The sequence below is a fragment of the Falco cherrug genome, chromosome 4 (assembly GCF_023634085.1).
Source record: "Falco cherrug isolate bFalChe1 chromosome 4, bFalChe1.pri, whole genome shotgun sequence".
Lineage (NCBI taxonomy): Eukaryota > Metazoa > Chordata > Aves > Falconiformes > Falconidae > Falco > Falco cherrug.
Genome location: NC_073700.1, coordinates 47,065,242 through 47,091,473, shown reverse-complemented (window position 1 = coordinate 47,091,473; position 26,232 = coordinate 47,065,242). Strand labels below are relative to the sequence as shown.

Below are 26,232 nucleotides of genomic sequence, written 5' to 3'. Positions count from 1 at the left end.
TCATCCCAGGTGAGTAATGTAAAGGCGTGTGACATAAAATTAGATCAAACAAAAATCATTTGAACACGATGCCCTAAACCAAGAGTGTGGGTTTCAGGGAACAGCTTTCAAGCACGGATCCTCCTACTAGATTCCCTGCTGCCAACTGTGAAGAGTTTTGCTCCAGAAGGTAACAGTGATTCAGCAACCTGCGACCTGGATTATGCGTGAGAAGATCAGCCCCTTGAGATGTTCCCCTATTTTACGGCTTCACAAATTACAGCCTTGACTCGCTCCCAGGAGTGGGTGAGACCCAACACAGAGCCCTGGAGATGCCCAAGATACAGACCCTCCGTTTATCACCTTCAGCTTCTGGGGTGGAAGAGGAGCCCTCGGCCACTTACAGACCTAAAATTGGCCGTGTGGTGGGCATAACCCCTTCACATCCCCGCGGCGGCTGTGGTGATGCCAATACAGGGACTCCAGAGACCTACCCCACTCATTTTCTTTGTCCTAGATAACAAATATCACATTTTCAGTAATCTTAAAAGTATTTAGAAATCTGGCTTTGCTCAAAAAAGGTCAGGCAGAAGTGTTTTCTAGAGCTCTGCATTTTTATTTCTCAACACGGGATTTTCAAGGCCAGCTTTACACATCTCACCTCGGTGATGGCTGCCTTCTTCGGTGCCAGACCTGAGGAGAGAAAGGAAGAGCATCAGTAAAAGAAGAGACACAGAAAAAAAAAAGCACCAAGAACACAGTCTAATGCTTTGCTCTTCAAGCGAGCTGTAAAGCCTTCAAAGCAGCTGATTTTTTGCTCAGTTTTCAGTTTCACTAGTGCAGGAGTCTGAAGTTTTAGGGGTCACCCAAAATTTCATATTCAGAAGCACAGAGATGCACAGTTCTTCCTGGCAATGTTTCCTAGAGGCTTCAGCAGAGAGTTCTTGTAAATCCCTGCTGCACCGTAAGTAATAGGTCCATGCTACACCGAAGAGCCAGCCACATCCAGAGGCCCAGAGAGACACTTGACAAACTATATTGATAATTGAATCTATTTATAGAACCTGATGTCCAAATATATTGCAAAAATGAACGCATCATTTATCTCAACCACTGCCTTTGGGAGAAGTCACCATTACAGCAAACGGTGCGAAATGAGGATTTTGCCTAAAGCTTTTAGATAGATAATCAGCGTTGGAAACGTGAGTCCAAACCTTCCTCCAACACGAGGCCATCTTCTCATTTCCTAGTGCAAGCCCCAGTCTGCAAGTAGCTCCGTATTTTTAGGCAACAGGGATGAGAGGCTCCTCTGCTGCCAGTCCCACGAGGTGTTCACCGACCCACACGTGGGACCACAACCTCCAGCCCGGCTGACTCCAGAGAGCCACGACGAACAAGGACCAAGAGATGCTTAAGAAGAGCTCAGCACCCCATCCCGGCAGCACCACGTCCCCTGCCGAGGCAGCTCCCTGGCCCCCCTGCACACCCAGCCCAGGTATCAGGAGCGAAACCCATTTGCAAAGGACACAAACCCAAGCGACAGATTTCAGGCCGTCTGTTTCCAGGTACGAGTCTGCTGCTCCCTGCTCCTATCTGAAGTGTTGCTGCAACCACAGATCATTAAGCATCCCACAATCTTTTAGAAAGGACTTAATTTCACAGGGGACCGTGGACTGACCTGGAGTTTTGGCTGCGAAGGAGAAAGGCTCAAGCCCCCCACTTGTCCCCAGTCGAGGACAACACGTAGATAATCCAGCTACCTGCTGGCACACAACTGCCCCCACTCCAGAGGGATAACTACACAAGCTGGGGGGTGGTCGCTCTCCAGGGGGAGCAGGAGATGTCCAGCCCCCCCAGCTGGAGAGCAGGAAAAGTCCCAGATTGTCCAGCCTGACATGCTGCAGCATCATTCCCCCCACCCCCACCCCCCGATTTGGCCAAGGAGGAACTATGATGGGTTAGCTGGGGTAACTGCTCAATCTCCTCAAATACAAGCAGTGCTGCTTTAGGGCTTGTTTCGAAAGGAGCGTGAGCAAGAAGCTGAGCGTAACAGGAGCACGATGCTCTCCAGATGACAATAATGCTGGGAGCGTGAGATTCAGTTATATTTCAGGAAACATTTCAGATGCTGGGAAGGAGAAAAAAAACCAAAACAACAAAACCCCCTTGGTGGTCACAGGGGAGACTAAACTGCTCTCCGTCAGAAGTGCTGAGGTTCTCTCACCATCCTGTTCTCTGCAAGCTGGGGACCGTCTGGTGCAAAACGGGTCCTGGCCATGGGGTATTGAGTGTCTGCGATGGATCTGCCCAGCCCAGCAGCTTGGCCCACAGCAAAGCCAGAGGAGCAGGGGAAGATTGACTGGTTTTGGTTTAAACTGTCCCCTCTAGTGCCCAGGTTTTGCATCAGGAACAGGAATACAGGACTGCAGCAAGGGGTCTGCAATCCTGCTCCCTCCACGCAAGCTGCATCGCACGATCCCACCCCAGACAGAAGGATAGGTGGTGAGTGGGGCAGGGACCCCTCAGGGGTGCAAAGCAGCTCCCCTCCATCGCCCACCTGGGTTGGGCATCTCTCGGCCAAGGGGCTGCTGCCCACATGGGTGCTCACCGCACAGGATGGGTGATGTCAAACCCTGTAAGCCCCTCCAGCTCCTCGGGACTGCGCCCACAGGCAGCTCAGCAGGCCACACCGCTAGCTCTGACCCTGCATCAGGGTGTTTTTTCCAGGGGGACAAAAAAAAAATAAAATAAATCAGTTCTTTGACTTAAGACAACACAATTTTATGACCGTTCATCAAAATGCCACACAATGGCCAGGGGAGCAGGAGGTATGGCACTAAGTGAGAATTTGGCTAACAAACTTTCAGGGCATGAGCTGGAGTGGCAACTCAAGGCCACAGAAGAACCCCAAGGGACAAACTCTGCTCCAAGCTGGAAATCGCTGGGAACACAACGTGGGCAAGAGGGCGCTGGGCCAGGGAGACCGCACTCTCCCTGCCACGGCCGTGCCGGCTCTCCGACCGCACTAATCTCTTTTCTGCACTTTGTCACAATTCCAGAGCAGGAGATTATCTTTAATTTTGTGATAATTACCACAAGCCGCTTTCATTCCCAGCTTTTAAGTGTCTGCTGCTGTACACGTACCAAATGTGGAATCAACACCAACTACCCGCACAAAGGGAAGGTACCAGAGGCGAAGAACTGTGGATCTCCAGGAGAAACGATGCTTCAGGTAGACAAGAGCATCCCCAACACAAAACCTCCCTCCCCATGCATCCCCACCCCCACCTCAAAAATCAGCTTTATAAAATCAACTTGTCCAGGCAGAAAATGAAGAAAAAAAAAAAAACCCTAATAATTTTCCACTGGCTACTCAGTGCACAGCACTCTGCTGTGCTTGTCTCAAACAAGCTGACAGATGGCCTTGTGAAAACTGATTTAACTCCAGCTTCAGGGGCTATGCAGCCATGAGAGACAGCACTCAGGTTTGCAGGGAACAGGAGCTCTACCATGGCAAGTTTCAACACCTAACAAGCTAATTGAAATGATTCTTATCCGATTTGGTGCATCTTAGCAAGGGTGTATTCAGAAACGTGATGAGCAGCTCGGGTAGGGGAACCCCGGGGTGAAACCCCAGCTTTCTGCCCTGCCTCCAGCTCGTGCCTGGGTTTTGCATTTCTCATACATGCTCAGCCTGCTGCCTTCAGTTTGTCTTCTCATCTGTGCACGGCTTTGAGTCGACCCTGTGCCAACACTCGAGCTCCTCTAGAGCCTCAGAAATGAACGCTTCGGTTGTAGCACTCAGCAGTTCCCATCTCTGATTTAGTGTCTAATTTTTTTTTTTTTTTTCCATATGCCTCTCTATTCACAGCCACAGCACTTGTCCATCCCTGCCACCCCACAGGATGAGGATTAATTTCCTCCTGGAAACCCTCTGCACATTTACTACCCGACATAGAAAGGACTCTCGAGTTTTAGCTCTACCACACCAGAGGAGCATAAACCTACACAAGATGCCACAACCTGGTTTTCTTACACGATATACTGGGTCAACAAATGGGTGTTCAGCCCTTTCTAGGCCCTTCACCCCCCATTTACAGATGCTTGGTCACTCGCTCCCAATAAGCAAAGGACACCACAGGCTGCCAGGAGGGCTCCCACTCGTGATGGGAACACTCATCGTTACCAGGTTCATCAGCTGGCCTCATCGGGGCATCTGAACTCAGGGAACGGTGCAGGGCTGGGATGAGACCAGCCCCCTTGGCTTCTCCCAGCCCACAGCCTCTCTAGACACTGTTGTCAGGGAAACGCAAGTGATGTCAAGTTCAGTTGTTAAAAAAATAAATTAAAAAATACCATCAAATCTTTGGCCTTGAAAGCAAACTCATGAAAACCCGAAAATATCACCCTTGCAGTCCACAATTTAGAATGAGTTCAAGTTAAAACCAGAGGTTTCAAGTTTCATTTACCTGCAGAGAATACACTTTAGAAATTAATCAGGGGGTGAGGGGGAAGTCACTGGGCTCTCTCAAAACCAGCTAAACTAGCAAACCCCTTCTAAACCTGGCTAGAGCTGAAAGAGGCTTCTATCCACTGAAAAGGAATTTCTTAACAAGGTTTACAAACATCCAGCAAAAGTCTTGTTTAAGATCTAATAAAGAAGCCTTCTTTATAAGACAGATGTATACAAATGTATATTTATAAGTATTTGATGGTTTACAGTGCTCTAGAGAAGTCAAAGCAAATTTGAATAACTGGTAGATTTATCTGGACCCCTTTTTCCAGTCCGAGATGGTGCTGCATCTTAATAAAGCAAAGCTTTTAATAAAAGTGTTTACGAGGAGATATACAATGTGACTGCAACTAAAAATACATTAGAATATAGACACCACGTAAGCTTTTCAGCTGAATGCTGTACCAACACGACCCCTCCAAAAATGCAACACAGTAGAGACTGTTTGTCACTCGCTCCGTTGGAGGAGTAGCAACTGCAGTCAAACATAACTGGTTTCCAAAGTACAGTCCTCCAAGACCACCAGACCAGCTGTTTACATTTGTTGTTGGGTTTTTTTAATTTATTTGTTCTTTATTTTTAAACTAATGAACTGGCAGTAGCCTTTGCAAAATTGACGTTTAATACTAACCCAGCCTAATCTGCGAGAAAGCTGTAAAATTCTGACAAGTCATACATGCGCTGATGGAGGTCTGGATCTAATTTTACACTTATTTGATTGAGAAGATGATAACACAACGCACCTGAGCAACCCATTTAGACAATAAGAGGAGGTGAAGACTGCAACCAGGATGCTATGATTTATTGTTCAATCAGACTGGTCTAAATGTGGCCCCGTCTGGTCAATGCATTATGTGCAAAAGCATTAAGAAACAGAGAGCTAAGGCACGAGCTGTGAAAGTTGAAGGCTGTAACACGTGTAGCAGATGTGTTGCAGTTGAAATACAGAGGGAAAGGCTGGAAATTAAACATATCCATCAGAAGAGACAGCTGTTACTTCCCATAAGGGACTGCTGATAAAAAAAAAGGTAAAATTAAAGGGGAGGGAGGCAATTCAAGAGATGCCAGAAAACACATCTCAGCTGAGAAGCAGCATCTGAGCTAGCACAGGCAGCCAGCCGGGGCTTCCCGAGGAGGGGGCACGAGCATCAGCCCCTAGCAAAAGGAAAAGGCAGAAAGCAGCCTCTGAATTTCTTCTTGCACTCAAAACGTGTGGCTTCAGCTCCCGGCTCGCAGGATGGGGCAGCCCAGGGCAGTCAGAGAGGAAGGGACATGACATGGAGCAGAAGCCAGACTCTCAGCAACCTCCTGGAGAAGGCAGCTATTTACAACCTGCTCCTCCCAGGCACCCAGGGTGACCTACTTCTGAGCATTAAAAACATTTTCTTCCTATAAGAGAAACATCAAGTAAGCCAGAATACTAAATAAAAACTTTGGGCTTCCCCCCCTCCCCCTTAAATGCAGCATCTCTCGACAGAAAGAGCTGTAGCCGACCCTGGGCACGGACAGCTGCTGCTGCCAGCGGAGACCTTGTAGAAACAATATGAAAATAAAGCAATTTGAGCTAAATTCTCCTTGTTACATAGAATCTACGTGCTACCAGTAGCTTTGATACCAAAATTTATCCATTTTCCCCTAGAATACTTGCTGACCCACTGAATGATTTCAGGGATCATCTATGCCAAAATTGCGCTGGCTGAAGGCAGCCTGAACTCTCCCCACACCGGTTAGCCCGCCTCGCTCCATCCCTACGGATAAGCATGGCAAGGGGGAAGAGAGACCCTGCTCCAAGGCTCCTGCAGCACAGGTAGCTCCACATTCCTCAGGACAGTTCAGTCACCATCCAAAGTCCATCAGTTATTTGCAGACACAGAAATGCTGGCTGCGCCAGGCACTATTCAGACCGGACTACCAGGAGCGGCCAGAGATAAGTAATCCCATTTAATTCCACCTTGGCTGCCCTGCTCTGATCCCTGTCCTCTGCTCCTGCTCGCCGCCCACACCAGCTCCGTGCCTCCTTTTGCCGTTTCAAGCATGCAGGAACCACCTCCACTTTGTGGAGGGAAGATGACATTTGCCAACCATGATCTGCACCAACTTCATCTGCTGCACTCTCTTCCCCATGGCTTTGGTCTTGTTTACTTGAGCATAAAGTCGTTAGGGAAAGGAACGGCATGGCTTGTACAAATTAAAGGAGAGCTTAATGTACCAGCGAGGTAGGACGGGGCCTCAGGGCACTGCTCTGATACCTCCTCAGCAGTGACACAGCTCACTCCCTCCTTTCCAACCCGGGCAGTTTCCATCTACACCAGCTCTTCCATCAAACAAGGTGGGTGGGCGGCAGGAAGCCCCCCAGCGTGCCCCGAACCCGCAGTGAGCCCCACAGCCAGTCCTGCCCCAGCCACTCCCTCCAGGCTTCCAAACCCCAAGCCCCAGCAGCTGCTCCCTTGCCAGCACCCTGCCAGGGATCAGACGATTTAAGCCCTGCATTATACATCCCAGCCAGGACCGCTCAAAGCATCCAGCTTACGGAACACCACCGCGGCCAGGGACCGCCAGAACAGGATGATTCTGCAGTAAAGGCACCTACCAGCCTATTTTATTTGCAGTTATTGGGGGGTGGGGGTGCCCCCCTCAAGAAAATCTTTCTGCCTCAGAAATAAATCTGTTTATCCCAGCTCAGGAGGCAGGGCAGAAGCTGAAGATGCAGGCAGGGAGTTAACAAATTCCTCCCTCAGCTGCAGGTGCGGATTTCATCCCCGGTGCATCCCTCCTCGGGGAGCCACGCTGCTGAGCCAGGACATACCATGCTAAAACGTTTCCTTGACAACTCACCAGAAAACCCGAAAAGCGCTTACAGCACCGAAGCCCAATTACAGTGAGGAATGAGCAGGACAAGACCAGGGAAATGAAATTTAAAAAGAACTGATTTGTTTTCTTGTCTTGGATCAGCTGCACGTAGAAAAAAATAAAATAAAAAAAGGACAGTTTTGGAGTGCCTAGCCTGAACCATGCGACAGAGCCAACAAAAAAGCAAACCAAAAATCTCATCAAGAGGAGCACACAATAGCTGACACCCAGCAGCGGAAAGGGCTGCAGCCCGCTCAGCTCCACGTTCAACTCTGTAATTATGCAATCCAGTGGGATGTTCAGGCGAACATCTGCTAGATGGGGAAGGTGCAGTCTTATCTGAACACAGTGTTCCTGCTCCCTTCCACGCTGCCGGTCACAGGAGGATTGCGGAGTGGAACAACACACGCTCCCCGGCACGTCCAGGGCAGCCGAGACACTGGCAAGGTCAGGCACCCCGGCAGCGGCGTTGGGGACGCCAGCCTCTTCCTAGCCTCCGGCTTCTCTCTTTATTACAACCTTCGAGTCCAAATCTGTCTACAAGAATTCACAGCAAAGGTTGATTAGGATTAATTAGAGGCAGCAAACATCGCGGCAGGAAGCGTAACCTCTCCAGGACAGAGCCAGCTCTCTGCGCCTGTGACGACATCCAGGCACAGCGGCACCGCATTAAAACCACACCACCAATTTAGAGCAAGGCCATAAAAGGTTGAAGGGCTTTGAAGTCACATTATTCACGATCATCCAGAAGAGCAAGGGCAACGTCCACTTGCCCCCTTCCCTTTGCTCAGGGGTAGGATAAGCTTTGCATCCCCTAGCAGGTCCCAACCCACGGACACCACCCCCTGGAGCATCTCCTGGCTGCTGGGAGAGCTGTAGTTCAACAGCGGGGAGACAGAGAACCTCCTGTTGCCTTTTTCTGCAAAAACATCGGGGACCTGAATGTAGTGAATGACCTCAGGCCGCCCTTGGGACTCTTTGTGTGTGTTCAGATGGAGTTTTCAGCTGCCACAAGGTCCCAGAGAGCCATTTCCCAACCCCATGTCAGAGAAGCGAAGGCTTGGTCCAGAATTCACTTCCCTCCTTTGTTTCCTGAGCATCGCTATCTCCCTGCCTGCAGGCTCCTGCCTAGAAGCAGCATTCAGCACTTCAACGCAGGGAAAGGATGCTCAGCTGCATCCACCATTATGCTATTCTCCAAGTGCCACTAACAGAGGGAAAAGCACAAGCTGACTAATCCGAGGTTATACGCTGCTTGCCAGAGCAGTTATCCTGCCCCAAATACACCAGGTTTGCAGTGTGGCACGGCTCAGTGCTTTAGCTGCACGAGGCTTAATGTCAGACCTCAGCACCTCCTGGTCAGGTAGGGATTAGCGCTGCTGGAGGCTCTTCACCATCTGACCTTCGTGGGCTCCCTTTGCTACTCGCCGTCTCTGCAAGGCTGCTACCAGACCAGGCACAGGACAAGGAACTGGTGCTTGGAACAAGGGTAACTTCACTGCAGCCCATTTCAAAACCTCCTAAGTTGATAATCAGCTTCTTGTTACTGAGAGGGCAAAACCCCTTTAACGAGAGAACAGGAGGATGCCTTTACACATCAGCTTGGTTCCCTTTACAACGTTGCTCGTCTGCGTGCCTCTCCAAAGGATCTCAAGCCATCTCGGTAGAGCACTGGCAAATCAAAGAAATCCTTCAAGCTGCTGATCGGAGCAGCACAGCAGATACACAGCTTGCAGTCCAGCACTCTGTGAGACAAACGACAAACTATTCCCCCTACTTTCTCTCTCAGCCCTTTCTCACAGAGAGTTCCAGTCAGCACCTCCGATCCAGGAGGGATGGGTCTGTTTATAGTTCCCACCATTTAAAACTGTCTTCCTACAGCTGTTACTTGACAAGAGCTTACTTTCCTCACTCACTCGCTGTCAAGAATTATTCTCAGGCTAAACTACATTAAAATAGAAGAATGCAACTCAAAAAAGATATCCACCTCCCTGATATTTTCCATTTGCTGACCTTCTAAAAGACATGTTGAAGTCCAGTTGCTCCAGTCACAACAGGTAAAGAAATCTACCTTGAAGTTTCACAATACCCACCTGCCACAAGACCAGGACATACAGCAGTTACCGCAGTAAGCACAACTTTAAAACTGTGGGAGCTCAGCACCCCAACCAACAGCAATCTCCAAAGGGAAAACAGTTGTTTTGTCTGCAGGCCACCCCTTCACAAGTCATCCTGAAGATGCACCTGGATTTTTAATGAGGGGGGTATTTCCTGATTTACTCCGTAGCCAAAGCTGCTCGGCTAAATCCGCTAAGACTTAATTCCGCTCTTGCTAATGTCGCTTGACAGAGATTTTCCAAGGGTGCTCAAACAACTGAAGACTTGAAAGGGGATTTCAGAATGGGGTCGCGTATAACATGCGTCACTAGATATAAAGTCCCTTTGCCAGGCTGCTCGCATCAGGTTGAGTAAACTTGCCTTCACAAAACACTTCCAGGTTGCCATGGGTGCTGCTGACAACACTGCAACACGCAAACATACGTAGAGATTTATTTGTACCACAATACTGAGGACAGTCTGGGTGGGAGAGGAGGCGGGGCACATCTGTATCTTCTGTTTCAACAACAGCCGTTGAAGCAAAAGCATCAGGTTGAATTTCTGGACCTGTTTTGAGAGCGTGGGTTTGTGATAGAGCCCTCAAAGAGCACACCCTCCAGGGCTGACTGGAAACACGTGGTTAAAAAGACACGATAGGAAAAGCGGACAGTGATACATCTTTGTTCAACAGATCTACTTCTAAATAAACTGAAGCTTTTGCTGCTGTTAACAACTGGAAATTCAAGCTCTACAGCCTGCATGCACATCTCACCTGTACTCGTTAGGCACCAGGCTATCAGAGATTTCTTGGCCTCAGTCAGAACTAACTTCCCCGACTCACACATGGGCAGAAGGCCAGGTCTGGCTGGTGTTTTGCTGCTTGCCATCAGTCTGTCCCCTGCCATCACCAGAGCACCCTGCCACCCACGCTGCCTGCACAGGCATCACAGATTCCACACAATCCATCTAAACCTACAAGGCAACAGTGAGGGCTGTCCAGCTCTTTAGGAGCAAGCTCCGCTTAATCCGCTCCAGCTACTGCAGATCCTCTAGGTGGATCCTCTCCCTCCTCTCCCCCCCAGACCAGTGGGGCTGGTACCCGGGAGGGGGACAAGCCTCCAGTCCTCCTCTCCTCCATCAGGGCTCTGTCAGCAAAAATCTGCAGCAGCTCCAGACAGACCAGTGAGACTGAAGAAGAGCCTCTAGGGCAAAAGCTACTGCCACAAGGCATGGGGTGCTGTAGGTTAAGAATAAATTTCAATTATTGCTCACCACCATGTTCTTTTCCCATCAGCCTTATTAAGGCCACTTCTGCTCTCTGTGACTACAGCGTTTCGGTCGGGTGCTCCTGCTCTGCTCTAACAAAGGCACCTGAACAGATGGAACAAAACAAGCCACAGAAGAACAAGCTCAAAAGATGAAGTGTGCTGCCAAAAATCGTAACTCTAAACTTTCAGCAAGTAGACTCTTCTCTCCCTGGGATCCTGGCTGTAGCACAACAGCTAGTGACTCAGCTATCAGCTGAAAATAAGTTACCTAAAAAATAATGAAATTTTTAAACCCACTTTTAAATTAGTAGGAAATACAAACAGGTGAGACACATAGAGGTAGCCCAGTGCCTGTGCTGGGCTACAAGGATGTTTCAGTTGCATTACAGTGATGATCATGGCCAGCCTCCTCCAACACAGGTAACCACAACCTGAAGGCCAGGCTCTTTCTGGCACAGATCTGCAGCTTTCTCAAAAGCGAGGTCAGTAAAGCAGCTTCTCCAGCCCAGCCTGGAGGATTTTCACTGGCGGCTGAGCCAGGCATTTATTACTTCTGTTTAGCCAACTGCAGCTATGTCCATTTATTTAGGAATAATTTAGGAACAAGCTCTGCTCCAGGCTCCGTACAGGTATGTGTACAAACTAAAGATGCAAAAGAACAAAGAGCAAAATTCCAAGCAGCATTTAAGGGTCCCAGAGTGCTGCGCAGGCAGAACCAAGGGACTGGTTATCCCCAGACTCCCGAAGGCACACTGGGTGCTGAGGACACCAGGTTTCTAGCAGTTTTCCGAGTGGCTGCCGCACACGTTCCATACCTAGTTCAGCCGTGAGCCCCTCTGCAAGCAGCACCACTGTTCGGGATTCAGAATGGAGCCCACAGTCACTGCTGAGTCACTCACCGGGCAAGCATCGCACTTACCCTTTGTATCCTGCATTTACATCACTTGTGTGGGATATCGGAGTGGTCAAGGTCCTTCTGAAGCGACTTTGTGGCTTCTAGGATGTGTTTGACAGCAGGCTGTACGAGGTGAAAGAAAACAAGTTCCCATGGAGCTGAGCCACAGCCAGCTGGGCCACCTCGCTCCCGAGCCCCCTGCTCCTGGGCTGTGGGTTGCGGAGCAGCCCTGCTCCGGTGAGAGGGTGGAGGAGGAAAGGCACACAAGGAACACAGAAAGCTGCAGCTGAAGAACATCGGGCTGCGAGGACCAGGGACAACCTCGGGAAGAGCCCGGTCTGGCTGGCCACATGGCTCGTACACATGCACTGGTGTAACTATGTAACTGGGAGTGACTTCTGGTCTCGCAGGTCCTAAAACGGAGCCCTGAACCACGAGCAACTTAACTCCTGAGCCCTTCTCAGGGCTTTATTCAGCATCTGCCCGACACAAGGAAAAACCAGGGATGGCTTCTGAAGAACAGGTACAATACAAAGTAATTCAAGACAGCAACACTGAATGAATTTCCGTCCAGCATTTCTGGATAGAACAGAGAAGAATCTCACAGGACCTTTATTCCTGTTTGCCAAGACTTTAATAAAACCAGAAACAATGTAGTTCCCCTGAACCGTAACACTACAAGGCTGGACCAGCCCAACTTACACTGCCACTGACTTGCAGAGGAGGTGGGGGACAGCATCAACGTGCTCCTGCCTTTGGAGAGAAAAAGAAGCCACAGCCAGGGATGTGAACATCAGACATTCACTCCAAAAAGCATCCCCAGGAGGACAACCCAGCCTCTCAGTCAGGTTTTCCCTCCCAGCTCGGCTGGTAGCTGCCGGTGCTGTGTTTTAGGACGCTGGCACGCGTTGTGGGGTGGGAGGAAGGGAGACAGAAGCGTGCGGTAACACTGGCCAACAGCTATGGGACAGCTCTCAGTGGGGAATACAAGACACACAGGGCTGACATGGGAAGTCCCATGGCTTGAACTCTACATTCCCTGGCTCCCAACCCAGTAATCCTCCAGGCCAGATGGCTTGAGCCTATAGGCCTGTACCCACCAAGCGGTGGGGTTCCTCCAGCCCCACCAGTGAGGCCAGGAAGATCTTAACGGGTGAGTTATTTTCACAAAACACAGCAAAATGGAAGGCTCAGGGTAGTCAGGTACTGATGGCTTTCCATGGAAAGAAAAAAAGGCAGGTCTGATGAAGAAGAACCATCCTGCACGTACTGAGATGCCATTTAAGATCGACCTGGCCAAGCTCTGAAGTTTTGGATGGTGCAATACCTCCTGGCTTCCTCTTCGCCAAAATGGGCTCATTGGTTTGGCCAGAACTTAAAGTAAGGCAAAGGACTTTTGGAGACCATTATCTTGGCAAGTCAGAGCAACCAAAAGCAGGAGCTCTAATATAAAACATTAAGTAACAAGCAGCACTTGCCACTTCTGCCTGTAACATATTCCTTTTCCCTTCAGATGAGCAGCTGCCATTCAGGCACATCTTACACCTCCCTCCCACAGGCCTTGGATTAAGTCGTTTTTCACCCCACCTCACCCTTACAGATTGTTTTTCACCCCACCTCACAGGAAAACCTGCATTTAAATGTCATTTCTTCAGATACTGTAAAAATCCATCTTGTTTCTCTGCGCTGCAGTTTGCTCTTAAGCTGGAAGTCACCAGCATGTCCTGGGCTCCTAGTTTTCAGTTTACAGAAAAGATTCACAATAAAACCAATCTTTGTGTTTTAAAATCTGGGAATTAAGGAAGCCATAGCATCTCTCTGAGATCAATTCTAAACCTTACATCTCAATACCTTGTGGAAGCTCAAGCATTGCCATCCTACCGATACAAAACCAGACCTTGCATGTATTAAATGAAGTTCCTCCCCCATTACCGCGTCCTTCGAGGCTGACAGCCCTTACAAGCAGTCCACCACCATTTGAAGATGAAGAATTTCATCTCGGGAGGGTCTTCAGTTTAATACCAGCCTATATTGGCCAGCTCTGCATCTGGCATATGAGGGACAACCTGGTTTATTATACCAAAGTGCAACAGATAAGACAATTGCTGTCTTTAACCGGAAAGTAACTGTCTTGTCTGACAAAGTACAGTCTTTTTGCTTCATTTTAAAGACAGACTCATGTTTATCAGGACCTCAAGGCTCTGCAAGGGAGCTACAGTAAAGACTGCAATTATACAGTGGAAACGCACGGGGCCAGTCCGCACAGAAGCAATTAGCAGTTTCAGGACGTTCACTCCTTCAGTTTCTCATCTCCTTTAATAAGTATTTTCTGGCATTACGAGTTTAGAAGCCTCTATCTCAAAAGATTGACTATCTGGGACAATCCACCAGTGACTCCTACTTAATATCAAAATGAAAACAAACATCCAGCCCTCTGAGGCTAAGGTAGAGAAAGACTATGTCATCATTTCTCTTCCATCAACATTAATTTAAACCTGAAGAGATGCCGGTTTGAGAGGAAGCATCCTGGAATTAAAAAAAACAAACCCAAAACCAAACAACAGTATGCATATCAAAAGCCACAAAATGCAGCACAACATGCACCCCCTAGAAAAACTTAATTATCTTGTAACATAAGCTGGCATTACAGGGAAAAAAAAAATAGTAGTAAATTTAGCAAAGGCAATTGTTAGCCTTCCAGATTTCAGTTCTGATCGCTGAACAAACAGTCCTTACCAACACAAAAATTACCCCATAACATGTGCTAAATTATTTAAATCTACAAATAATCACCACCTGTTAGGCCAAACTGAAAAACTTTGCCTTATTTCTGGATTCCACCTAGGCAAGTGTTTGCCCTGTAACTGAAGAGCATGTCATTTAATGTTGACAAGTGCAGCTTCAAGACTGTATAATTTTCTGCTGTCTTTGTTCCAGCTTTGAAGTTAGGGCCTATTTTACATCTCTATAGTTTGCATATCTGCCAGCAAATTCTATGCTGTTTTGTACGCTGCCCCCGTCAACACGCATCCAGACAGATGGCAAGAGCAGCACTGAATACATACAGAAAAGAAAACTGCCATTTTAAAGATGACACCCATTTAAAAGTGACATTTAAAGAGAAGACAAGTGGTTTCAGGTATTACATCTGCCCTCTCGGCAGCGTGTAGCACTTGTGAGCACATTACCCCTTCCTCTCGGCGTGGGGATGCGCATGCTGCGGAACCGGCTGCACGGACAGAAACTGTGAAATCAAGAAATCAGAGAGAACCAAGTTGCACATCAGCATCTAAGCAGAGTGCCTGACTGCACGAAGTGCCATCAGGCACACATTCAGGGAAGGAGCACTCAGCCAGATGATGATTTTAGCCAGCTGCCTCCCTCTGAGAAAAATGCAGTAATGGACAATTTTGTCTTTAAAAATCCACAAACTTCGAACAGTCAGATGTGCAGAGAGACGATAGGAAGAAAGCTACCGCAGCATCTCTGTCATCAGTCGCAGCATCCTGCCCACACTAGAGACTCCGGTAATATTTTGCTTGCCCTACTGCCAGGTCACAGAAAGCACCAAACACAAGCAAACATTAAGACAGAGGCAAATTCTCCCTGCCTTTTTAGAGCAATCAGCAAAATACCATCACTTCCGCCATGCGTTAGCCTTCCCTCTCCGCACATCTAGCATGGTAAACGCCATCAGCTTTAACTTCAGTTCCCAACTCCAGAAAAAGAGCCAGGCAGGAAGAAACCAGGCCATCCAGCCGATGGCAGGGGGAGACTCCAGCGCATCTCGCCTTCATTTTACTTCGTAAAATGGAAACTTGTGTTTCTAGGCCTTACGCCAAGCCTGAAGGTTTTTCTTCAATCCCCTCAGATCTTCAGGACCTTGAAGTAAAATCAATGGACATCTGAGACAAGACTTAGCTGAAGCTAGGCTGCCAGCTCCTGGGTGGCCAGAAGCTGACCCACTTCAGCAGGCTCCAAAAGCAGAAAACCAGCCGTATCTCACCTCAGAGCTGCTGTAACCTCCGAAGATCTTACTGACGGCATCGACACAGCAAACCAGCGGTACACGCTGCTGCCAGCGTTTCCATCACCGACATGCACATTGGTAAGATCAGCCGTTTGAAAGGACCACAGCCTGCCACGAGCCCTGCACTACTTTGAAGATGCATCTTAAGCTTCGGAAAGATTTCACAAACATCTCTCAAAACTTGCCAATTACGTAAAAATATTTCTCGAGTGCTCCAAACCCTTTGTGAGCTGTATTGATGCGCCAACCAAAATTGTTCCCAACGCTCAAGTTGCTTAAATTGGTGCCAAGAGGCCTTAATTACCAGGGCTCATACAGCCCTGAATCAAAGATGAAAATCCATATGCAGCCCTTCTTGAACCAAACCCTAATCACTGCAGGGCTGAAAGGACTAGCACGAGAAAGGTGTTTACACAGGCATTCACACAGTAACTGTAACTGCACTGGTGCTCAATTTCAACTGGAGAAACCCCAAGTAAATAAATATCCAAGAGCTCAGAAGGATGCTGTTAACCTGCCCTTTAAACAAAATCAGTTCCACCCACAAATCAGGAATTCCACCCTAAAAAAATAATTGGGAACAGCCTGAAGACGTTCGTTTCATGCACGGAAACAAGACTATTCTGCTCTACTGCTGGAGAGATTTTTTTTGGAGGGGGGTGGGGGGGTTGTAGGTAGTAAGCTAGTAGAAAAGCCTGCCAAGATGACAAAATGCTCCGAAGGTAGAAAGCAAAGTGTAGAAAGCAAAACAAAAGACTGTCCCAGCTCACTGTCACCCTGCAGCACATGTGGCTGGGACTCTCCCGTCCTGCAGAAGGGGAGGAGGGAGAGCAGATTAAGATGACCTACATTACTCCTGCTTTAAACATAAGGTAGCATCGCTTTTATTCTACCTACCTCACTCCTCCCCATCCTTCCTGCCCCACATGAGGTTGAGCAAGACACCCTCTGCTCAGGTGGCACACACACAGGTGGAGCGCATCCAGCCTTAACCGGGGAGGCAGAAAGTAAGTTTGTGCATCAAACTTGAACTCAGAAGAGATGCAAATGGATATTTTAATGGAGATTACATGTGTTTTTAGTGTTAGCCCTCCATCAGGTCTCAGCCACTGGAGATCTGGACTTCAACTTACTTTTAACTAAGCAACTGAGAATGGCAAACTCCAAGGGGAAGGAAAGTATAACCACCAATTTAAATAACATCTTGCCAGGCACCAAATGAAAGGGCAAAATAATCCTGACTAATTATCCTCTTACAGAATCATAACACTGTCACCAGCATGGCCCGACACATTCAAGACACCCATTTTGAAGGGCAGCATCCCAATGCGCCCAGAGCTTGAGTCACATTAAGGACAGGCTTCCAACACCATCCCTGCCAAATGACTGCGTGAACTCAGCTACCCCGTCTCAAAAAGCAGCAGATCTCTTTGCCTCCTACGGAAAAAACATGAAACAGCTGGGGAATTAGTCTGAATTACTAAATTCAGTGAAAGAGTTGGGACCTGGTTGGCTCCCAGCCCAGCACTCCCCTTCCTCTGCTGGTGAGCTGCCTTTCCTCTGGGAGCTCAGTGCTGGTTAAGGTCGAAGCACTCCCAGATCTCTTGGAGAAAAAATGAGGAGGTGTCTACCATGGTAGAGGAACGCAGAGAAGATGAAGAGTCAGTAGTTTGACAGAGCTTCAGAGAGAGCATCGCCAAATTTAAGTGTAAGAGTTATCAACTACTGTGGCCACATGGACCCTCAAAGATCTAATTTTGCAGAACTAATTTTGCAGCAGCCATCAAGCCCCATGCAAGAGCATCACTCGGCAACAGCAACCACAGGCACCGACGGGACCACTGCAAATCTGGAACGCAGAAGCAGTAAAACCTTAACAGTGGCATCCAGAGAACAAGGCAGAAGCCGAATTAAGCATCATTGCCCTGCATGGCTGGGACAGATTTAATGTTACGCAGTAAAGCAAAAAGCTGCATTTGAGCTACTTGGAGTTTGACCGGTACCAAGCTCTGCACCAGCCCACGTCACTAACAGTGCTGTCCCAACAGCATGCCACCACATTTTAATAACTGCAAACAAGGCAAAGCTGCCCTTGTTTTACAATCCACTAATTCCTCTGAGTTCAGGAGACTGAGCTATTTCACACAGAACAAAGGCATGAGCTTGTTCCATGTGGTGTTCCCATGCCCAGATAATCTCCAGGCCCTTTCAGAAGCAGCGGTGGACCTGCCCAGGTTGGTCTTGTGACAAACCCCGGGCTGTGACCCAGTTTCCTTTGTCACATCAAGGAGCGCCTTGTGCGGCAGCAGCAGCTCCAGGTGGGCTATCGGAACGTGGGCCCTTCCTTTCCAACCGCTACTCACACAACAGGCAGCTCTGCCACGGTGTAGATGCCAGAGAAGCAAACAGCCGGTTTCCAACTTCTCCTTTCTCCCGGGAAATCTTTCCCTCCCTCTCCAACAGCAATTTCTGCAAAGAGAACATGCAGATTCTGCTAATTACAGAGAAGATGAGGACTGTGCCCCCTCGATGAGTCTGCAAAATGTTTCAAACTCCTCGCGCAGAATGCAAACCATACAGGCAGTGATTGGGCATTGTGAGGTTTGTTTTCTGCAACCCCAGATCTGATGGCTGCAAAGCCGTGCAATTATTCAGGGGGCCAGCTCTTCTGACAGTCATTTGCCAGAGATGCAACTGTACAGCGTACACAGTCGCCACGCTACAAAATAATGCTGCTATTCTTCATGTATCAATTATTCTAGCCTGTTTCTGTGTTAAAGTATTTAAGAGAACCCTTTACATTACACACTGACTCGCTAGTTGTAGGCCTTTGGTTTTTTTTAAACAGAACTAGGGAAAAGCGGTGGTTTGGCTGTATCCAAAGAAAGCTGGGAGAGAAGCAAAGGGGCTAACTCATATGGTGGAAAGCTCACAGCTTCCCCCTAGAGCTGTGGGATGACGCAACAAGTCACGGTTAGCAGTGACCAGCAGCATTGGACAGGCTGTGAACACAGTGAAGCTTCCAGATTTCCTCGCCACTGCAGCACGTACTCTGACTCAGCCTGGGTTATTCACCGCAAGCCAGTGCAAAAACCCACACGTACGCTGGGGAAGCCACAAGAACACATGATGGAAGAAGACGACGCTTAATTAGAAGTTGACAGCATTTTCTGCTTAAATATGTGGGTGAGAAGAGATGAAGTGACAGAAAAGCTGCTCTGATCACTTTTAGCTTTTTAATTACAGAAAACGTTTCCCAGAAAGTCCTGAGGTTAACTCAGCTACTGGCACACTGAAGAACTCAAACAAACAAGTGCCAGGCTGCTTAGGAACGGAGAATTTCTAAGACCTAGCTAAAGAAGAAAAAAACCCTGTTACCTTATTATCGTTGGCTCTCGTAGAGCCGCCTGGAGAGGCCGGGCTCCCCTTGCAGGAACTCAGCCTGCTAGTTATCTGGAGAGGAGGTGAAGAGCCTGGGAAAGCCAGCAGACGCTTTTCCTTTCTGCACGCAGCTCCCCAGGCGGGGAGGTGAGCAATGCTGGGCTGCTCTGCTGAGAAGGTCAGGACTGATCAGGATCAAGACCAAACTCACTTCACACAGGCCATCGGTTCAGCTTTTGTACGTGACCCTCTTCTTTCCTGCGCTTTTGTTCTTTCATTTCAGCATCCAACGGCCTTTTGTTTCCAGCCCCTCGCAGTGCCTTGATTTACCTTTCTGCTACGCTCCTGTTGTCTCATTGCCACGAGCGCATTCACGCAGCGGAACGGGAGGGCAGCCCTGTGCAGGGGCTCAGCACAGCACCTGTTTTCATTACAGCATCCTCCCAGTTGGAGGAAAACACAAGTGGCTGCACTTGCTTGTTGGTCGAACACAGATCGGTGCACCATCAGTAGGCAGCAAACACAGAGAGGGTGCTTGTGCCAGGAATTCTGCTTTGCCAAAGACTTATAGAAAACGACAATATTTTGCTCCTTTGAGTTTCTGCACCAGCCGCAGATGGATTTAGAAACGGCAAAATCCCACACAGAGATATTGCCCCAATAGCAGCTGCTTATTGGGAACCCACACCAAACAGCTAGAGCTTTGCACCTGTGTCATGCTTTAAAAACACCCGCTGCCCGGCCCCACAAATGTGATCACAGACATCCAGTCCAACGTGCAGTTCTGTTCTTGGGCACATTCACAAGGCGACCCAGCTTTGTAGGCCTAGAAGGCAACAGCTTGGGAGATAGCTGAAGGAAAGCGACACTGTCAACTGGGATATTAAACAAATTAAATTTAAAGGGGGCTATCAAGAAATTTTGGTTAGAGACCTCTAAAGACTTAACGGGGAAACAAAAAACCTCCACCCTAGGCCTTCTTCTACTGTTCTGCTGCTATTTTTGAGTTAAAACAGACACTGTCACCCTGCACCCCACACATGCATCTTCGAGAAAAGGAGGTGCCAAGGCCTCCGCTTTAAACTTTCCAGAATCTATAGAGCATGCCTCAAAACTGGCAGCCTGCTCCGATAATACCTGCTGCTCCTGCCAGCTCCCCCGCAGGCTCTGGGGGAGATCAGGGGGGTGCACCCACAGGATCAGACCATCTGGGGAGGGCAGGACCTGCTTTGGCTCCTGCCTTCGTACAGCCAGGCTGCGAGAGAGAGCATCTCCCACGAGTGACATGACCAGCAGCTCCGTCCCTGCGCTGCTGGTGGGAGCAGAGTGTGCAAAGCAGCCTGCTGAAGGGCATTCCCACCTAAGCACAGCCAAATCCTCCTTGCGCTGGGAGTCAGCTAACACTTCCCGCTCCGACTCCACTTCTGACAGTCCCCAGCGCCGTGCAAAAGGTGCAACATTTTCTGACTGGTGAGTTGCAAGTTAATTATACCCAAATAACACCTGCAGTTCCCATATGCACACGTGGGAACTGATCTCATGCTGGTAAGGTCCCAGAGAGCACGTGGGTGTCACATCCATGTCAGGAGCAAGGCGCCGGCCAGGCTTCTACATATGAATCCCGGTCTACAGGAAGATGCTTGGCAGCCCCAAAAGATGGATGGGAATAATCAAAAGTGACAAAGATGTAAGTGTGCGATGAGAAGGGCTCTCTGAGCCTTTGTCACAGGATTGCCCAGCCTCAGCAGACCTATTTTTGGGCTTGACTGGCTGTGATTGAAAGATGTGTTCATGAAAAAAGCAAGCACCGGAATTCCTGCTGCTGCTTTTCAAGCTGCAACCACCTTATATGGGAAAATCATATTTAATAAGATTGTGCATCTGGCCAGAGCCCATAATGGGCATGTCAGCAAATCAGTAATCGTTCCCAAGTTATGCACTGCTCATCCTGAACCCACTCAGGCCATCCCCTGAGAAGCCCCCCTGGAGAGGCCCAGCAAGCTTCCCAAGTGGGATGCGGCAGCAGCAGCTTTGCCAGCCGCAGATCCAGCAGCGATATAACAGGCTATTATATACAGGTCAATGCCAAATGCTAGTTAACGAAAATCAAATTAATCATTCTTTGTCCTGGGTTCTCCGGGATTCATTCTCCAGCCTGTCCTGACACCGATATGGACGGGCGCAACATCCTTCGGGGCAGTGCCCAGATCTCCCTGCCGCACCAATACTGCCCTTCACAGCTCCCAGGCCAAATAATCCCAGCTTCCCGATTTGTTTCCAGCCGATTCATATCTTAAAGGACAATTAATTTGCCAGAGCAGCCTGAATTCTATTTTCATTGCCCTCCTCCTTCCCTGCAGCTGAGCTGTGACTTATTGACTGTGAAGTAACTGCAGGGTCTTTAGAAGTTCAAGGCGCGGGGTGCTTTTCTGCCTGTTTTTGCCTGACTGACTCCCTCTGTAATCATCTTCGCTAGCACAGTTTCACGGGAAAGAGACATGTGACATCCAACTAAGCTGTGAACCATAATCATGCTGGGGATGATGTTTACATTTGATTTTTCCTCAAGCTGATAAGCTCTCTCCAATTTCCCTCTCCATCACGTTGGTATGGATTGAGCTGCTTGTGCCCTACAGGGTGGAATTCTTCTCTTATCTCTAATCTGCTCACTGAAAAAATTGCTTCCAGCAACCCTTCAAAAGTCACTTCAAAGTGGGAAGAGCTGCAATACCGTTCTTCCTCTGTCACAATCAACACTCTCCCAGTGCTTGTTTCAGATGGCCTTACAGGTGCTGCCAGCATCCAGCACGCTCAGCACCAGCAGCTGGGGCCAGGATCTCCACTTTGCCATCTCCAGCTCCGGGTACAGCGAGACAGCTGTTGAACAAGAGATAAATACTTACTAAATCATTTCAGCTCCCTCAAGCCGAGGAATTCAACCCTGAAGAACACATGGGAAGTTTCTGCCCAGGCTCAAACCCATAAATGATAGGCAGACTGCAAACCATAAAATGGGAGAGATGAGAAATGGAAATAAATTGGATGTCAACCTGAATACCCCATCAAACTGAGAATTTCCACCTTTGCAAGGAGATGGTGGAGACCAGCTTTGCCATCAGTTTTGTATCAACAGTTCTTCAATAATTTAAGGTTTCCAGACCCTCTGTCTCCAGGCTGCATCCAGGTAGAGGGATAGCAACGTGCCCTCTCCTCACCCAGCTGTTTTGAGGGCCGGGGCTCTCCAGCTTGAATGATCCTGGTGCTCACAGCACCAGGGCACACAGCGCCCCAGCACACCGCCTCTGCTCCTGCCAACAGCTCTGCTATCGCCACCAGAAACAGCAAACAGCCCCTTACTGCAGCCCCTTCCCAGGGCAAGAGGGTGCAGATTCAGGGAGGGGGCACAGCTGCCATTTATACCCATCAGATTTTGAAACTCCCCCTTTGCAACCACAGCGGTTACAAAACTTTTAAAAACCTCAAAGCTGGGTTCTCGGAAAGAGATGAATTGGGCCTGTGTGTTCATGCATGAGCCCAGCTGCTTGCACTAAATGAGATTTTCTCCCTCAAAGCACATTATGAGACTTCCAAAAGCTCCCTTCAGAAGACTCCATGCCTTCAGTCAAACTACTGTCAAGGTTTCCCTGACTTTCAGCCCCTCTCCTCCATCCATTTTACTCCTGTACCAGACTGACTGGCTCCCCTCTCGGTATTTACTGAGCGCTTGGGGAAGGTCTTTGCTGACCTGACTCACAGTCTGGATTAACCCTGCCACATTCGTTTAGCAAGAGCACGACGCACAGACGTCCTCACTCTCCGGCAAAGAGCCGGAGAGCAGATTTTCTGCTATGTTGGTAATCCTTCATCAACAGCACCAGCATTAAGGTGAGTAGCACAAAGCACCTGTATAGGTGGCTCACGAGTATTTCACCACCTCCACCGCTGCCCCAAATAGCAGCGAAGGCATCAGTGCTGCGTGTACTAAATGGGGTTTTGTCACCATCATCTGCAAAACAGTCAATAAAACAGGGCAGCATTCGGCACACCCCCCCCACCATGCTCCCAGGCACATCGCTCTGGTGTCCAGCACTCCCACCTGCTGTAGCAAGGACCACCGAACACACTGACGTGCTCTGGCAGCCTCGACCCCAAACCTGCAGCACAGCCCACCCTGTGTGCTGGTGTAGCCATGCCTTCGTGCCCAGCCCACCGAGGGCCACCTCCTGTCCCCCCAGGTTTTGTTCTCTCCCAGAAAACACTCATTAGCCGTCGTGCATGTTGTCTCCAGCCCTCCTGGGAGCTCCAGTTGCAAGTGCAGCTGAGGCCAAGTGACACAATCTGGATGCAACCCAAGTGAGGAGTAAGCAACCTGACTCGAAAAATCAAAGCATCGGTGAGATTACTGGCTCTGTTTCATCTTTTTTACTATCAGCTGAAGGTAAGACAGCCCATGGGTTTGTAACCTCAGATTTCCTTGCAAAGGGAAGACACACTCCCTACTTAAACCCCTCCTGAGCAACAGCTTCCACAGCCACCTTGTCTTGTCCTGAGCAACAAGCCTCTAACCTCCCCAGCAAACAGAAAGGCAACAGAGAAATCAGAAGGACGAGCAATATTTTAACTGTTCCTCAGCAAGAGGTTGTCTGTTTTGCTCCCTCAGCCTCACAAGCTGGAAGCCCACCAGCCGCACCACAGCGTGCTGGGAGAACACTCCTGAAATAAAAAAAATAAAAAAAATGATAATAAAAAAAAAAAAAAAAAGAGGTCTGAGCAGTGGGTGGGGAACGCTGCGAGCAGGCTCCGGGAAGGCAAGCTGCACACAGCCAGCCTCTCCATTTTCCTTGCAGCACCGAGGTATGGAAGCAGGGAGGCTGAAGACAGCTTGCCACTTTCCTAAATCTCAGCACCTTACCACAAATTACACATTACATCCAGCCCCCTCCCCCCCCACCCGCTGTGGCAGATGACATCTATGAAAATCACAGCTTCCCCTGTAATTTGTTGGTTTTGCGAGGAGCTACTGATCCTCATTTAAAGGCTCGAAGACAAGGAGGTTGCTGTCATAACACAACCAAAACCCGTCTACCTCATAGCAGGCGCTGAACGAACTCCAGGCTCAGGCAGGTGCCGCGGAGCTTCACGTCAGGCCCACAAAGGAACATGTCAACCCAACGACCGAGCGGGGCTATACGATCACACGCCAAACCCAAGCTAGCAATTTTGAGGTTGTTAACGAACTCTAAATGATTAGGCAGCGGAGGCAGGTGCACGTGCACAGCCCCACATATCTGATCCTGCCAAGCCAGAATCCCCCATCCCTCGGTCCTGGCGGTGCTGCCAGGCTGGGGATGGCTCCCTACCCCCGATAACCGGCCTTGCCAGCTCGCCGCCACCACAGTAGGAGCACTGGGAGCTGCAGCAGCCCCCTGAGCAGGGCAGCTCCCCCCTGACCCTCCCTGCTCCCCTCCAGGAGCAGGACAGGCCCACCCCCCCAACCTTCCTGCTCCCCCCAGAAGCAGGGCACCCCCCAGGACCAGGGCACCCGCCCTCCTGTCCCTCCTGCCCCCCCCCCAGGACCAGGGCACCCCCCCTCCTGCCCCCCCCCCCAGGACCAGGGCACCCCCCTTCCTGTCCCCCCCCCCCGGACCAGGGCACCCCCCTCCTGTCCCTCCCGCCGCCCCCCGCCCCCCCCCCGGACCAGGGCACCCCCCCCTCCTGTCCCTCCCGCCCCCCCCCGGACCAGGGCACCCCCCTCTCCTGTCCCTCCCGCCCCCCCCCCCCCGCCCCGGACCAGGGCACCCCCTCTCCTGTCCCTCCCGCCCCCCCCCCCCGCCCCGGACCAGGGCACCCCCCCTCCTGTCCCTCCCGCCCCCCCCCCCCGCCCCGGACCAGGGCACCCCCCCTCCTGTCCCTCCCGCCCCCCCCCCCCCCGGACCAGGGCACCCCCCCTCCTGTCCCTCCCGCCCCCCCCCCCCCCCGGACCAGGGCACCCCCTCTCCTGTCCCTCCCGCCCCCCCCCCCCCCCCCCCCGACCAGGGCACCCCCCCTCCTGTCCCTCCCGCCCCCCCCCCCCCGACCAGGGCACCCCCCCTCCTGTCCCTCCCGCCCCCCCCCCCCCGACCAGGGCAGCCCCCCTGCCCCACCACAGCCTGCCCCGCAGCCGAGAGGGGGGCACACGGCCGCGGATCCCACTCGCCGGGCCAGTGGGTACTCCGGGGCCGGGGTGACCCGCTCCTGCGGAGGCCAGGATACCGCCACAGCCCCCCGGGACCGCCCGCGGCGGGGGGCTGGCGGGAAAGCCCCGGAGCCGGGCAGGCCGCCCCGTGCCCAGCACGTTGCTGCTGGGGTCGCAGCTCCCGGCCCCGGCAGGCACCGGCTCGGGACGCCGCGGGGCAGGAACCAGGGGGCAGCCCCAGCCCGGGCGCCCCCCGCCCGGTGCCCGGGGAGTCCCTGGCCAAGCGGCAGCCCCGGGGGGCGGAACCACTCCGGGTCCCCGGTGGGGTTGGGGGTGGGCGGATGGGGACCGGCAGTTGGACGGGACCACGCGGTGCCCCGAGGATGGCACACTCCGGGGGGCGTGGGGGGGCTGGACTGAACCACTCCGAGCCCCCCCCAGGGGATACAAGGCACAATACGGGGGGCCCGGCCGGGAAGCACCACTCAGACGCCCCCCGGGGGTTGCAACTGGGCTAAACCATTCCGGGCCCTCGGGGGGACGGGACACGGGGACACACACTCCCGGGGCCCGGCCGGCAGCGGGCCTCGGGGGGCGGCGACACGCCAGGGAGCCCGGCCGAGGGTACCGGCCGCTTGGTGCTCGCAGCGCGTTACCTCCTGCCGCGTCCAGTCCCCCCACGCCGGCCTCCGGGGTGATGGCACCGGCACCCGCCACGGCCGAGCCTTCTGCCTCCTCGGGCACCTCCAGCTCCATGGCCGCCGCGAAGGCCGCGGGCAGGGCAGGCCCGGGGCAGGACAGGCCCAAGCCCAGGCCCGCGCCCGCCGCCGCGCTGCTCCCGGCTCCGGTCGCCGCCGCTGAGGAGACTGGGAACGGGGGGGACCATAGAGCGCGGGAGGTGCCGCGGCTAGACACGCCCCAGCACCGCAGGGCGGAAGGGTCCGCGGCCAGCACCGGAAGTAGTGCCGTCCTCTTCCGCCGGAATCAATCGCGACGTGCGCTGGCTGTCGTGATGGTCCGCCGGCTGTGGGACCGGGACCGGGA

The 26,232-nt window shown here is 51.1% G+C and overlaps 1 protein-coding gene across 14 annotated transcripts in view; it reads right to left on the bottom strand.

Annotated features, from left to right (window-relative positions):
* The window catches only part of PIP5K1C (phosphatidylinositol-4-phosphate 5-kinase type 1 gamma), a 47,367-nt gene extending 21,247 nt beyond the window's left edge, over positions 1–26,120 (bottom strand). For 13 of the 14 annotated variants that reach the window (XR_008731792.1, XM_055707639.1, XM_055707644.1 and 10 more), the window contains exons 1-2: positions 25,845–26,090; positions 641–672 (exon numbers count right to left, since the gene is read on the bottom strand). Coding sequence is in view for 13 of the 14 variants with exons in the window: in XM_055707639.1 (XP_055563614.1) it covers positions 641–672; positions 25,845–25,944 (132 nt within the window). In the remaining variant the exon portion in view is untranslated. Of the gene's footprint in view, positions 1–640; positions 673–25,844 lie in introns of all 14 variants that reach the window. The other variant, XM_055707652.1, reaches the window with a different exon arrangement.
* Positions 26,121–26,232: the final 112 nt, after the last annotated feature.